Genomic DNA, 16,711 nt, shown 5'->3' on the forward strand with positions numbered 1-16,711 from the left:
ATATTAATCCACGCATGCTTGCTCTTTGTTTTTTTTTTATTCTCGCTTATTTTCCGTCGGTCTAGTTCCGTCACTGTTGTGGCCAATCACCGACGCCCAGGGAGGCGACTCAACACCCAGGACCCTAACTCACGACCCGATTATTAACGGACTGGCGCCAACGGCTTTACTTCCTCATGCGATGGAAGGCGTGATCCCAGAGATTTTTCGCCTCAGAAAATCTCCCGGTGTCGGCTAGGATTGAATCTAGACCAGTTGGGTTGGTTGTGAGTGGATCACGCCACCTCACAACCATCGACACCTATATCGGCGGTGGGATTCGAACCCAGGCGTCGAGCGTGGTTGGCGGAATAAAGCAGTGTGGTGCAAAAAATTGTTACTCGCAGCGCTCTTGCTGGGCAAGAAGTGAGCAGTGAATATTCACTCTGCTGTTTTCACATATTGAGGAGAATAACAAGCCCGATCACCAGCTCGACATCGAAAAATGGCTTGATTCGTAGCTAACCTCAAGAGACGAACACTGTTACCGTAATAATATTTGAGCTTTGACAGAAGGATTGGAAAAAGCAATACCTTGAATGATTTATGGGTAGCTGTTTTTCATAAATAAAATTGCATTTTTCTATAAAAAACCGCAAAAACTTATTTGCGCACCCAATACGCTTTATTAAATTAACGAGAAGTAATCGAATATCACTAAACTAGATTCAGCTGTACCAGGCTGGCTATTTGAAATATTTGAAAAGCACTTTTGCACTACGAATATTATCGTTTGTCGCCTATCTGCGCATACGGTTGTGTACGGTTTTCACAGTAAAACTTATTTCCTATCCTAGATACTGAGAAGTTATTTTGTAACATTTCCGAGAAGAGAAAGCTAAAATTTTTGATTGAAACTCTTAATTAAAGGATTTATAGCCAGAACAATTTGTCATACCATCCGTTGTTTGACGTTATATCTACGTTTGCACACATAGGCATAGATTCATAATAATCTTTTCATAAATTGTCGCGACTATGGTAGTCAGAACGAATTTGAGAAAACCAGAGTATTGAAACATCTTAAAAGTTTCGCTGAGATATGAAAAAAACATATTTGGGGTAGGTGTATCAATCATGAATATGGTTAGTAAGACAATTGCCCAATAGAGTCAGTGTCAGAAAATTGTACATCCATAAAAGGGAACATCCATAAATGAAGTAGCATTCGAAGGGTTGAAGCGGGGGGTGGAGGGGGGTGTTGCAGTTTTGTGACGAAATGTGACGAGGGGGAGGGTGAGGGATCAAGCCAAGCTACGTAACTAATATGAAACTGAGAAATTGTCTGTTTAGGGTCATTTATATTACTATCACGCCCTGTCTTGTTCTTTTACGATACCTACAATTTTTGTTTCTGATAATAAAATTCGTAAATAAAGTTGTCAAGGGGGTTATAAAGCTACGTAATTGTCTAGAGGGTGGTCTGATTTTGTGACGAAATGCTACGTTAGGGGATGAGGTAGGGGGGATTCAAAAAGCTAAAAAAAGCTACGTCATATATGAATGTTCCCAAAGATCTATGAATTTAATGCATTTTGCTATTATCAAAGGATACGTTAAACCTAAAATAGGTGGTATTGTTTATTTACAAGTTTGCATATTCAATTTTGGGGCGTCAATTCCATTCGATTGGCCGCTTGCCGATAGCTCGTTCCACAGGTACAACTTTGAAATATGATGTACGACAAACTTGCAGTTTATATGTATTGCTACAAGTTTGTCGAAGAAAGCAGTGCTCTAACTCATACGCATAAAGTGTGAGAGCCAATATTCAGTGGGATATTCAGCCAATATTCGCGGTGAATATAAAAATATTCACCGCGAATATTGGCTGAATATTGCACTGAATATGGGCTCTCACACTTCCGGTATAAGAGTTACAGCATTGCACTATTCGACAAACTTGTAGTACTACTTAGTTACTACAAGTTTGTCATACATTGTCAAAATTGTACTTGTATAGCGAGCTATCGGTACGCGGCGAAAAAGCACCTCAAAATTGAATATGCAACCTTGTTTATTTATCAACTTGAGTATCCCGCAACTTTAAGCTCAAAACTAGGTAGAAGGCAAAACCTAAGTGAAAGTGTTGTTTTTTTCCTTCCTACAATCACTCAATCTCTATCAAATTCGTCATTTCAGCCCACCTGTCAGCAAAGTGTCAAAACACTAGCATGTCAACTGATCCGTAACCTTGCTGCCCTTCACTCGCGCATTTGCTTCCGTAACTATATGCTCCACAACGAAGCTTTACGGCAGCTTCCTTCTAAAAGCGTAGAAAAAAACTACGCACCTAAAACAGAAAAACTCCTGATTATGCAACCCGAGCGCCGGCAATCCACTGTAAAAATATTATAATTTCATTAATTAACGCCTTTTAAGGCGCATAAATTAAGGTGACTAACCGTTGGCTAGGGTGTCAAAACACGTCGGCTTAGTGGTGCGGCGGATTAGGAGGCAATAAGACGACGTAAGGCTCGCTGCTTAATGTTCTAGAAAATATGCGTACCGCACATAAAAGGTGAGTAGATTTTGTCATTTCTGCCCGCTTTGCCCCTTTTTTTCTGGAGGACGGAGTGACTATTTTGACTGCCGGAGGAAACGAACCTTTTCACAATTTGGTATGCTTTCACGCGTTTGTTCCAACACCTAGGCCCTTGGTTCGAGTCTACAACTCAAGTCTTTCTTCTACCCCCACTCAAGTGGGATGTGTGTTTGCTTTCCGGCGCCAGTAGAATTTTGATGAGGTCGCGCGTGTATGATTTTAGCGGAGGAAAATACCATGACCGGTATCGTTGTATTTTCGGTCCCAAAGTCGCGAAAAAATGTCCGGAAAGGAAACAGAGAGCGTGAAGCCGAACAAGAACTTCTCGCTTTGAGCACTGTAAAAAAAATAAGTTCGTTAAGATAGTTTTCTATTCTTTTTTTCAGCGCGGGACGAGAAAATTGAGCCCTAAAGTTAAATAACTGAAGAGGATTCGTAATCATGTTTTATCAAACTAGATAGAATTAAACGAATTTGTTTCAGTGTACAGTAATTGCACGTAGTTGGTTAGTTAAATTTTACGAAGGGGGATGTTTGTTCAGAGCGTGCGTCCCGTGGCGAGGCAATCACATTAATTTTAGCGTTATGCGGAGTCCCATAATAATTGCGGTTCCGCCGTAACGCTCGCCACGGCTCCAAAGAATCTTTTAGGGCCTCGTTAACACAATTGCTGATTTTCCGCAACGTTTTAATAGTGAAACGGTTCCGACGGGTTGTACGCAGATTTGGTTAACAAATTTTGCAATTTAGCCCGAATCGCACGCTCGTTCACGTGATGCTCGATTCGGTTAGCCATTAAGACTGTGTTTGTCTTAATTTCGCCCAAATTTAAGTATGTAGCTTGTTACAAAAATATACGGCTTTCGTAAGGATTCGTGACGTGAAAATGGTTCTACTCCAACCATGGCACGGTGTGCGTTTCTAATTCAAAAAGAAAAGAAAAATCAGCATACGAAAGTAATTTATACGCTTTTACCTAGTTCCGCCTTGGAGAACTTTGTGCAAACATCATTATTATACAAAAAAGCAATAAAAATGAACTCTGAGCAAACACTGAGCTGGATTTCACCAACCCATCTGTATACAAACGGTTTCAAGTTTCATTTTTATGATTGATTTAGTATTATTAATCATGCACGAGTCAACTGACCCGTAGATGACGAACTGCTACCTACTCCCAATCCTGGGCTGGTAACTGCGTATTTCAGCTAGGATATGCTTATGTAAATCAACACCCTTTTACGGATAGCCGTTCGGGAACTGGCACGATTCGTAGGAACTGCGGTGCAAAGTTAACTCCACGGCTATCACCGGCAAGGATATGGTTGTTGAACCTTGAATCTTCATTAATATTTATCACTACACTTTTGGTTTACTTCGGGGAGGTCACCCCGGCTACGGCACGGGTGTGTGATGGCAAGAAAATGCGTTTTTATGGTCACCGAAACTAAAAGGCGTACAGTTTGTGGTATGTCGGGAGAGTTTGTTTATGGCCTAGTGGATTTGAGGGCCGGTCGATAGAAATGCTAGGAAGAAATGAACAGTTTCAGGAAGAATTTCAAAACTTGATGCGTAAAAGGCTAATGGATCATTTTCTTTTCTACTTTTTGATTTCGATGTTTGACATCTGACTTGGATTTTAGTCTTTTAACTTCGACTTTTAATTTCTGACTCTTAATTTTTGACTTTCAATTTTTGACTTTCAATTTTTGACTTTCAATTTTTGACTTTCAATTTTTAACTTTCAATTTTTGACTTGTGACTACTAATTTTTAAATTTTGAATTTGATATTTGATTTTTGACTTTTGATTGTAAACTTTTGTCTTTCAAATTTTGTCTTTGAATTTTTAAATTTTGATTTTAGACTTTTTCAATTTCACTTTTGAGTTTTGTCTTTTGTAACTTTTATCTTGTGCAGTTTGACTTTCGATTCTTAATTTTTGACAGTCGATTTTTGATATTTAAATTTTGGTTTCTGTCTTCTGCCCTCGGATTTGTGACTTTGGACTGTAAAACTTTGGCTTTTCACGTTTGACTTTTGACTCTTGACTCTCAACTCTTGACTTTTTGCATTTTACTCTTTACTCTCAACTTTTGATTTTCGATTTTTTGCTCTTAACTCTTGACTCTTGATTCTTGACACTTGATTCTTGGCTCTTGACTCTTTACCTTTGACACTTGACATTTGACTCTTGACACTTGACTCTTGACATTTGACTCTTGACACTTCACTCTTGACATTTGACTCTTTACTCTCGACATTCGACATTCGACTTTCGAATTTCGATTTTTGACTTTTGACATTTGACATTTATACTTTGTCATTTGACATTTGTTGTTTGACATTTGAAATTTGACATTTGACATTTGATATTGGACATTTGACATTTGACATTTGACATTCGACATTTGACTTTTGTTTTTGACTTTTGACTTTTGACTTTTGAATTTTGACTTTTGACTTTTTACTTTTGCCTTTTGACTTTTGACTTTTGACTGTTGAATTTTAACTTGTGACTTTTGACTATTGACGTTTTAACATTTGACGGTGGGCGTTAGACGTTAGACTTTTAACTCGACTTTCGACTTTGGACTTGTGGCTTTTGAAGTTTGACTTCTACCCTCTGATATTTGACTATGGACTAAATAACTTTCGCTTTTCACTGTTGACTCTTGACTCTTGACTCTTTACGCTTGGTGTGCAACAAACTGCTTAACATTGAGTGTTGAAAAATGTAACATAATTTCATTCAATAGAAAGCGTGTCCCTATCGAATACGATTATACCATATCGTCACAACACCTTCTCCGTGTACAGTGCGTGAAAGATCTTGGAGTGTACTTAGATAGCGAGCTGACATTCAAGAACCATTATAACAACATTATCGCCAAAGCAAACCGTCGATTGGGGTTCATTTTCAAGGTTGCCGATGAATTCCGTGACTCGTTATGTTTCAAGCACTATATTGTGCCCTAGTGCGATCGATTCTCGAATCTAATTCTGTTATCTGGAGCCCATATCATGCAAACTGGTTCTACAGAATTGAAATGGTTCAGAAAAAATTCGTACGCTATGCTCTTCGTTATCTCCCATGGCAAGATCCACTGAACCTGCCATCATACGAGGACCGTTGTCGTCTTCTTGGTATTCAACCGCTTGAGGTTCGCCGTCAAATAGCCCAAGCTGTGTTCGCTGCTAAACTACTGACTGGCTACATCGACTGTCCAGCTATATTGGCTCAACTAAACATATACACCCCTGAAAGACCGCTGCGCCAAAGGAGTTCCCTATATCTGGAACCACGGAATCGACTATATGGTTGCCATGATCCAATTTGGTGTTATATGCCACCGTTTCGTAATGTTTTCGAGTTTTTTGACTTCGACATACCAATGAATACGTTCCGTCAACGGCTACTTGATGCTCATAGAAGATTGTGAAATTTTTGCTGGTTTTTTTTTATTATTCATTAAGACTTATCTTTGTCAGATGAATGTAATTGTACAAATAAATAAATAAATATTAAATGCACTTCTAACTCTTGACTCTTGATTCTTTACTCTTTACGCTTTACTCTTTACTCTTTACTCTTTACTCTTTACTCTTTACTCTTTACTCTTTACTCTTTACTCTTTACTCTTTACTCTTTACTCTTTACTCTTTACTCTTTACTCTTTACTCTTTACTCTTTACTCTTTACTCTTTACTCTTTACTCTTTACTCTTTACTCTTTACTCTTTACTCTTTACTCTTTACTCTTTACTCTTTACTCTTTACTCTTTACTCTTTACTCTTTACTCTTTACTCTTTACTCTTTACTCTTTACTCTTTACTCTTTACTCTTTACTCTTTACTCTTTACTCTTCACTCTTTACTCTTTACTCTTTACTCTTTACTCTTTATTCTTTACTCTTTACTCTTTACTCTTTACTCTTTACTCTTTACTCTTTACTCTTTACTCTTTACTCTTTACTCTTTACTCTTTACTCTTTACTCTTTACTCTTTACTCTTTACTCTTTACTCTTTACTCTTTACTCTTTACTCTTTACTCTTTACTCTTTACTCTTTACTCTTTACTCTTTACTCTTTACTCTTTACTCTTTACTCTTTACTCTTTACTCTTTACTCTTTACTCTTTACTCTTTACTCTTTACTCTTTACTCTTTACTCTTTACTCTTTACTCTTTACTCTTTACTCTTTACTCTTTACTCTTTACTCTTTACTCTTTACTCTTTACTCTATACTCTTTACTCTATACTCTTTACTCTTTACTCTTTACTACTCTTTACTCTTTACTCTTTACTCTTTACTCTTTACTCTTTACTCTTTACTATTTACTCTTTACTCTTTACTCTTTACTCTTTACTCTTTACTCTTTACTCTTTACTCTTTACTCTTTACTCTTTACTGTTTACTCTTTACTCTTTACTCTTTACTCTTTACTCTTTACTCTTTACTCTTTACTCTTTACTCTTTACTCTTTACTCTTTACTCTTTACTCTTTACTCTTTACTCTTTACTCTTTACTCTTTACTCTTTACTCTTTACTCTTTACTTATTACTCTTTACTCTTTACTCTTTACTCTTTACTCTTTACTCTTTACTCTTTACTCTTTACTCTTTACTCTTTACTCTTTACTCTTTACTCTTTACTCTTTACTCTTTACTCTTTACTCTTTACTCTTTACTCTTTACTCTTTACTCTTTACTCTTTACTCTTTACTCTTTACTCTTTACTCTATACTCTTTACTCTATACTCTTTACTCTTTACTCTTTACTCTTTACTCTTTACTCTTTACTCTTTACTCTTTACTCTTTACTCTTTACTCTTTACTCTTTACTCTTTACTATTTACTCTTTACTCTTTACTCTTTACTCTTTACTCTTTACTCTTTACTCTTTACTCTTTACTCTTTACTCTTTACTGTTTACTCTTTACTCTTTACTCTTTACTCTTTACTCTTTACTCTTTACTCTTTACTCTTTACTCTTTACTCTTTACTCTTTACTCTTTACTCTTTACTCTTTACTCTTTACTCTTTACTCTTTACTCTTTACTTATTACTCTTTACTCTTTACTCTTTACTCTTTACTCTTTACTCTTTACTCTTTACTCTTTACTCTTTACTCTTTACTCTTTACTCTTTACTCTTTACTCTTTACTCTTTACTCTTTACTCTTTACTCTTTACTCTTTACTCTTTACTCTTTACTCTTTACTCTTTACTCTTTACTCTTTACTCTTTACTTTTTACTCTTTACTCTTTACTCTTTACTCTTTACTCTTTACTCTTTACTCTTTACTCTTTACTCTTTACTCTTTGCTCTCTACTTTTTACTCTGTTTCGAGTGAAATCCGAGACAGAGAAAGTGTAGTCCGGACAGTTAAAAAAAAGTTACAGTGTAAAAAAAATTTAGTCCGAAAGTAGCAACACCGCGAAATCGAATTTGTCATAAATGTTTGATTTTTGACTTTAGTATTAAGAATTTTGACTTTTGAGCGGGGGCCTAGTGTGGTTGGTAACGTCTCCGCCAACCACGCTCGACGCCTGGGTTCAAATCCCACCGCCGACATAGGTGTCGATAGTTGTGAGGTGGCGTGATCCACTCACAACCAACCCAACTGGTCTAGATTCAATCCTAGCCGACACCGGGAGATTTTCTGAGGCGAAAAATCTCTGGGATCACGCCTTCCATCGCATGAGGAAGTAAAGCCGTTGGCGCCGGTCCGTTAATAAACGGGTCGTGAGTTAGGGTCCTGGGTGTGGAGTCGCCTCCCTGGGCGTCGGTGATTGGCCACAACAGTGGCGGAACTAGACTGACGGAAAATAAGCGAGAATAAAAAAAAAAAATTTTACTTTTGGTTTTTGATATTTCAAATTTGAGTTTTAGCTTACAACTTATGGCTGCTTACTTCTGATTTTTTTTTATTCTCGCTTATTATCCGTCGGCCTTGTTCCGCCACAGTTGTTGTGCCAATCACCGACGCCCGGGAGACTCCACCCAGGACCCTAACTTACGATCCGTTGATTAACGAACCGGCGCCAACGGCTTTACTTCCTCATGCGATGGAAGGCGTGATCTAAGAGATTTTTCGCTTCAGAAAATCTCCCGATGTCGGCTAGGATTGAATTAAGACCAGTTGGGTCGGTTGTGAGTGGATTACGCCAACCCACAACCATCGACGCCTACGTCGGCTTTGGGATTCGAACCCATGCGTCGGGCGTGGTTGGCGTAGACGTGACCATTCACGCTAGGCCCCCGTCTTGCTTACTTCGGCTTTGGACATGTAACTTGTCACTTTTGATTTTGATTTTTGCCTTGTCATTTGATTTCTACTTTTATTTTTTTCTATTTGAATTTTGATTTATGTTTTTTTTCGGACCTTCAACTTTCAAGTTTTAATTTTGACCTTTAACTTCAGGTTCATGATTTTTTATGTTTAACTGTGAACTTTCGACTTTTAAATGTAAATTTCCAATTTTCGATCAATTTTCGATCAATTTTTGAAATTTTTGACGTCAAAGAATTGATAAAGTTTGAGCCAATTATTTATCTCTTTGGCTGCTAAAGACGATTCTACCCAGAACCCTAACTAACTGCGTTGCACTTTATTACATTTCAACAGTAAAGCTGTTCAAAATCGTTGTGAGGAAAGCCACCGCGAACTACTTAATAAGTTCAAACAGCAAAGTTGCAAGCTACAATGCTAGCGTAAACCCAGCAGAGAAAATTGTTCAATCTTCAATCATACGTTCGGTTGTCCTGAGAAGAACAGCTCGTTGGTTCATCTAAAATCGAATGAGTTGATCAGAAATTGCTGCTAAGGTCTGACCATCCTCTAGTAAAATGATTTGTTTGAACCGAAAGTAAACTTTTATAAAGCCCACGAAGCGATCGCCGACACTTACAGGAACGAAAAGTAGAAAAGTGCTACTGCTGCTGCTAAGATGTGACCGTCCGTTACACCATCCGATAATAAAAAGATTTGTTTCATAAATTTCTTTAATAGGATTTTAATCCAAAAAATCGGTCATTTGACTCTGATCTATGTTGGCCGACGCACTTATAAGCATATTGTTGTGTCGGCCGAGTTAGAAAAAGCAGTATTGAATCGCATGCATGCAGCTCAGTTCTGTTTGATCGAAATCTACGTTTCAACAAGGCTCGAAAATTTTTAATAGTACAATAGTTTGCATAAGCAAATTACATTTTCCGCATTGAGGCAAATGCGTAACTAATTTTCCAATCGATTTCTGTAAGAACGAAGGCAATCCGTTGAAAACTAACCATGTTATAAACATTTGAGATTGGACAAATTCGATCCCCTGTTCCGTTTCTTAATTTTCATTCAACACCCCTGTAGTGGAACTTCTTTAGAGAAGAAATTCTGCGTCAAAATTGAAAGGATTGAACGTTTTCTAAAATATGATATCAAAACATTGCCCAGTTAAAATAATTTTTGAAAACTGAATTTTTAAACTTAAAAGTTTATTTCTGAAGCAAAACGACGTTGAGAAACTTGCAAGTTGCAAGTGCATACTTTTCTTTCTCCAGCCAGAGTGCCTGATCTTTTTCAACCAAAGCTAATTGTAACTCCACTGGAGCGCCGAACGCGCGGTGCCACCCAAAGCCTAGACGAAGCGTTGAAAGCCTAATGATTCCCATCAAATATCCATTTGAATAAATTAAAACAATTTACCATGCGCCCCCTCTCCACAGCTTGCTCACAGTGGAGGAGCGCCCCGGCCAGCAGAGCAATCTGAATAATGAAGTTCCCCTTTCGTTTCGCTGTTTCGTTTCAGGTAGAGTTCTCGCCGACGGGGATTTCGATTACAGTGCAAGTACCTACCGCCCGCATAAGTACTTCTCGGTGCAGCCGAAGAAATGCCACACACCGGTAAGTGGAAACGATCGTTAGATTATCATCATAATTTTATCGAGTTAGCTTCGCAGTCTCACTCGGCTACTTCGTGATATCGATATCAAAAAAGCATTGCGAACGCTGAAATCAGGACTTTGACAATAATTACCCCTGCTGTACTTGATGATAGAGCGCAAATTAACACCGCTTCGAGGTGAGCACCATTTCTCGCCCCGTCGGAGCTGCCGTTTTCTGTTATCTTTTAAGCGCGATCGCTATCCCCAGATTATAGACCTGCCCCATAAAGAACGTTTAGATATGCCTTTTTCCTACGACTTTAATATTAGTTTAGTGGGAAACTGTATTGGATTTGGCGCTTCGGTGGCTGCACCGGGCTGCTGGAAAGGCGCGCACTGCATTACCGTTCTCATGGTTTGATTACAATCGGTACGAGCAGTAGCATGCTTAGCCCTGGTTGGACGACGACGAAGCCGGTAACCACGCTTGTCGATGCCGATGGTCATCATAATTGAAAAGTGGCTGCCTTAAAGTGCGGTTAAGGTCCGTGAAGAAAAATGTTGTTGTTTCACCCTGCGCGTGGTATGCTGTTCATTAGCCGCAATTGCATATTGATTGGGCACAGTGGAACCGACCGGGGTAAAAATGAAACAGCTGTTTGTGTGAGTTTTTTTCATAAGAATTTTACTTTCTGGCGGTTTCAAGTGATACGCGTCTCGTTGTTCGGTCGTGATTCCCAACAGTTCTCTCGCTGCTGGCTTTGAAGTAGGCGCGACTGGATGCAATCAGAAGCTACAGAAAGATCATTGAAAGCTGCATCGATTGGATTTCATGACGTCCAGATTACGCAAGATTACTGCCCTGCATACGAGGCTCTGTAATGCTTTGATAAAATTAAACTGCTACTTTATCTATCTGTTGACTTAATGATATGTGATTGCCATTATCCAATTTTATTCCAAATTTCAAACATATAATTCAAAACAATTTGAACGATTGCTGTTTATGTTTTGATTGTTTCGGTTCAACTTCGAAACAGGTTCCCGTTTGACCCCTCATGGTAAAACCACTTCCCGAGAAGTGATTGTCGCAACATTTTTAAACACTACTTTGGTGCAGGAGTCATCAAAGCGTTACAACCTCAATCCCGGTTAGAACTGAGCCTCAGTTTCCGAAAACCAACAAAACCAAGTTCGGTTCTGCGTTTTATTGCGCCCTTACCAGTTTGTTTTGACCGCTTCGCTTTCTTTACCACACCGACTCTGTGGGACCGGGCTGCGCTGGGCTCGAATCTGTTTGTTTCTATCTTAATTAGTAAAATTAAATGCTTAAACACCTTAGAGCTTCGTTTTTCTGCTCGGATGATTCCGGAGGGAATATTGGGCCCGTCACTGGTGTACTGTGGTTTCTTAGGTAATTTTAAATGAATAATTTAATTTTGATTACCGGACCTCAGCGCTAGATACGGATTTACTGCCAATTACGCTACGCTTTCGGTTTGAGTTTCAGGTTACAAAAGCCTCGGGGTCTTTAGATAGCATCTTTACACCTTCTCGAAACGGTTCCCACTTGATTAGGATACCTCGTGCAATGGTCTTCGTCGCCATCATCATCATCGCCGTCGTCGTCGTCTCGGTTCAGTTTTTTTTCTTCATTCACTTGCTTATGTGTGCTCTATGTATTCCCAGTTGCCATTCAACTACAAACACGCAATAGAACAGCGATTGCAGCGACGGGCGAGATGCAGAAAAAAAATCTAGATGAATTAATTCAAGGCTTCAATCAGAGAGCTGGACATAAACTGACAAAACCACACCAGCACCATATCATTTGATTGGCATTTTTTGTTCCTAATTGCGCTGCGGGTACTATACAGTCTTTGCTCGGGCTGGGTCAAAACTACGCTGGAAAAATCCGCGATGGTGAATTCCTTCGAGTTGTTGAAACATACCTTCATTCCATGCAACTTTGACGACCGATACGATGTTGGCCCCGCTGTTGATGGCCATTCCGGCCCACATACACATTCGTCATTTTCTCACCCAACCCATCCAGGCCCGCTATCAGTCCATCGGGGTGCGATGCACACAACTTGATCATATGCTGCTGCTGCCCGCTGCTACTGGTGGTGTTGCATAAATCTATTTCCCAGTCAATTAATTGTGCGTGAGGTGGAAAAACTGGCAACCGAACGAGTGGACGACAACAACCGAGCAGTGATGGTTCCGTCAGACCGAGCATCCGACTGTATTGTCGCTGCCAGACGCGGAGATCAGTGGCGTAGTCAATGATGGGAAATGATATGATAACAGCTTAGAGTGCATTGTTTAGTGTGCACTATCCTATTTCCAAAAAAACATGGAAGCAAACTAAGGCTATATCGTCGAACTGATTTTTATTGCTTTTTAAATCAATTAAAGCATTTTTTGTGAAAAATATACATGAAAATCTAATATACAAAATAAATACTTGGGTTCTTAAAATATCAAAAAAACATTCATTGTTTATTCCTATGGCCATTAAAACTTTATTGCTTTCTTACTTCTTACTAATTCATGACATATCAATAGTTTTTTTTTTTTTTTTTTAAAGGGGGGATTTGTTAGTAGCTTAAGTATTTATGATAAATATTAGTAAATAATGAGTATGTGTGTCCAATCACAAATGGTGACTTCTTAACACTGTTAGAAATTTGTAATTTTAATTGTTAGGATTTGTTTGCTTTCGCAATTAGGACTTATCATTTGTAGGGATTTAAACCTACTTGTCAGAAAAGGGGAAGTAAACTTACAACTAACTTAATTGCTAACTTATTGGCTATAAAGAGAGCTTATCGTAGCAATTGAGGATTGCAACGATTTTTGTCGAAAATTGTTAATAATTTTATTTGACATAGCTTCTAATGGTTCAACACCAGTAAGTCTATGTAATTCGAGTGTACCAAACCAAGGAGGACGCTTCAAAATCATTTTCAGAATTTTATTCTGACTCCTTTGGAGCGTTTTCTTCCTTGTTGAACAGCAACTTGACCAGATCGGTACAGCATAAAGCATTGCTGGTCTAAAAATTTGTTTGTAAATCAAAAGTTTGTTCTTTAAACAAAGTTTAGAATTCCTGTTAATGAGAGGATATAAACATCTCGTATATTTGATGCACTTGGCTTGTATACTCTCAATGTGCTCTTTGAAAATAAGTTTTTTATCATAAATTAGTCCCAAGTACTTAACCTTGTCGGACCAACTTAAAATAACCCCATTCATCTTGACAACGTGATTATTGTTTGGCTTGAGGAAAGAAGCCCTAGGCTTATGCGGAAAAATTATCATTTGAGTTTTAGAAGCATTGGGAGAGATTTTCCACTTTTGCAAGTAGGAAGAAAAAATATCTAAACTTTTCTGCAATCGACTGCATATGACACGAAGACTTTTTCCTTTTACGGAAATGCTTGTGTCATCGCAGAAAAATGACTTTGTGCATCCTGGAGGCAAATCAGGAAGATCTGAAGTGAATATGTTGTACAGGACTGGACCCAAGACTGAACCTTGAGGTACACCTGCTCTGACAGGAAATCTATCAGATTTTGAATTCTGATAGACAACCTGCAGAGTTCGATCAGTAAGATAATTTTTTAAAATTTTGATTAGGAAAATTGGAAAATTAAAAGTTTGCAATTTCGCAATCAAACCTTTATGCCAAACACTGTCGAATGCTTTTTCTATGTCTAAAAGAGCAGCTCCAGTGGAATAACCTTCAGATTTGTTAGCTCGTATCATATTAGTAACTCTGAGCAATTGATGAGTAGTGGAATGCCCATGGCGAAATCCAAACTGTTCATCTGCAAAAATTGAATTTTCGTTAATGTGTGACATCATTCTGTCAAGAATAATTCTCTCAAACAGTTTACTTATTGAAGAAAGCAAACTGATTGGTCGATAACTTGAAACTTCAGCTGGGTTCTTATCCGGTTTTAAAATTGGAGTAATTTTTGCATTTTTCCATAATTTGGGAAAATATGCAATTTTGAAGCAGCAATTGAAAATTTCCACTAAAAATTCCATAGTGCTTTCAGGGAGATGTTTGATAATTATATTAAAGATTCCATCGTCACCAGGTGCTTTCATATTTTTGAAATTTTTAATAATTGATTTAATCTCATTCAAGTTAGTTTCAATTATTTCTGCAGGTAAAAAATTCTGGGAAGAAATTAAATCAAATTGACGTGTGACTTCATTTTCAATTGGACTCACAAAATTCAAATTTGAGTTATGAACACTCTCAAACTGCTGAGCAAGTCTTTGAGCCTTTTGTTCATTGGATACAAGAAAACGTTCACCATTTTTTAAAACTGGAATAGGCTTTGAAGGTTTCTTAAGAATCTTCGACAGCTTCCAAAATGGTTTTGAATATGGTTTAAATTTTTCAACTTTAGTCTCAAAATTTTGATTTCTCAGAAGAGTAAATCTATGCTTAATCTCTTTCTGTAAATCTTTATAAATAGTTTTAAAAACAGGGTCACGAGAACATTGATATTGACGTCTGCGGACATTTTTCAAACGAATTAGAAGTTGAAGATTTTCGTCAATTATTGATGAATCAAATTTCACTTGAGCCTTTGGAACAGAATAATTCCTGGCATCAACAATTGCACATTTTAATGCCTCCAAAGCGGAATCAATACTCACTTCGTTTTGCAAATCAAGCTCATTATTGAAATTTCTCTCAATATGAGTTTTGTATCTTTCCCAATTAGCCTTGTTATAATTAAAAACAGAGCTCCAAGGGTTTAAAACTGATTCATGTGATAAAGAAAAAGTTATTGGAAGATGGTCAGAATCAAAGTCAGCATGTGTGATCAAATCACTACATACATGACTTTGATCTGTTAGCACCAAATCAATTGTTGAAGGGTTTCTTACAGAAGAAAAGCATGTAGGACTATTCGGAGACAAAATAGAATAGTATCCTGAAGAACAATCATTGAATAAAATTTTACCATTGGAATTACTTTGAGAATTATTCCATGAACGATGTTTAGCGTTAAAATCGCCGATTATGAAAAATTTCGAACGATTTCTGGTGAGTTTTTGTAAATCACCTTTAAAATAATTTTGAGCTCGCGTGTGCATTGAAATGGTAAATATGCTGCGGCAATGAATAAAATCCCAAGTTCAGTTTGAACTTCAATTCCCAAAGTTTCAATAACTTTCGTCTCAAGATGGGGAAGAGCACGATGTTTGATTCGGCGATGAATAACAATTGCAACTCCACCACCGGAACCCTAAATCCTATCATATCTATGAACCACGTAATTGGGATCATATTTTAATTTCATGTTAGGTTTCAAAAATGTTTCAGTAATAATTGCAATATGCACATTATTTACTGTTAAAAAATTAAAAAGCTCATTCTCATTGGCCTTCAATGAGCGAGCATTCCAATTTAATATTTTAATTGTTTTATTTAAAATCATTGCTAAATTTTAAATTAGAAACAATTTTAATAGTAAAATTTGTGCCTATTTGAATGTCTTCAAACATTGATTTTGCCTGCAACATGGCGTTCATAAGATCGAACATTGCCTGTTGCAAAAAAGAAAGTTTACCTGCCGTAATAGGCCCCAGGCAGTTGACATTAGAAAAAATATTTTCGGCAGCAATATTAGCTGGAGTAACAGGTGTACAATTATTTTCTAGCGTGTTTTGCTTACCCATATTAACGGTCATTTTCGAACTACCAACACTAGGCGGTATAATGTTCGAACTACCTGTAACCTGTGCATAAGTTAAACGGGTATGCAAAGGAGTAGGTAAACTATGCGTCACTGGTACGCTTGGAGAATTTTGTTTTGAAGTTGGTTTTAATTGAGAAACTGAATTTTGTTTACCTTGCCTTGCCTTAACAATTGCTAAACGGACTGGGCATTGATAAAAATTTGACATATGGTTGCCGTTACAATTCGCACAGCGAAAATTTTTACTCTCTTTCACAGGCCATGTGTCCTTTTTGTGAGAAGAGTCTCCACAATTAAGACATTTTTGGTCCATGTTACAGAATTTGGAACCATGGCCATAACGTTGGCAAGTACGGCATTGGGTGATATGCTTTTCACCTCCGCCATACTTCCTATAAATTTCCCACTTTACACGCACATTATACAAAGCATGTGCTTTTTCAAAAAATTTTAAGTTGTTAACCTCATTGCGGTTAAAATGAATTAAATAATTAACAAGGGAAATTCCAG

General features: G+C 37.6%; 1 protein-coding gene across 2 annotated transcripts in view; it reads left to right on the forward strand.

The window, feature by feature from the left end:
- LOC129732258 (paired box pox-neuro protein) overlaps window positions 1-16,711 on the forward strand; it is a 104,480-nt gene that overhangs the window by 25,319 nt on the left and 62,450 nt on the right. Inside the window, exon 2 of one of the 2 annotated variants that reach the window (XM_055692959.1) lies at window positions 10,394-10,488. In XM_055692959.1, the coding sequence (XP_055548934.1) occupies window positions 10,476-10,488 (13 nt within the window). In that variant the 5' untranslated portion in view covers window positions 10,394-10,475. The remainder of the gene's footprint in view (window positions 1-10,393; window positions 10,489-16,711) is intronic. The other variant, XM_055692960.1, reaches the window with a different exon arrangement.

The sequence above is a fragment of the Wyeomyia smithii genome, chromosome 3, assembly GCF_029784165.1.
Source record: "Wyeomyia smithii strain HCP4-BCI-WySm-NY-G18 chromosome 3, ASM2978416v1, whole genome shotgun sequence".
In the NCBI taxonomy this organism is placed as follows: domain Eukaryota; kingdom Metazoa; phylum Arthropoda; class Insecta; order Diptera; family Culicidae; genus Wyeomyia; species Wyeomyia smithii.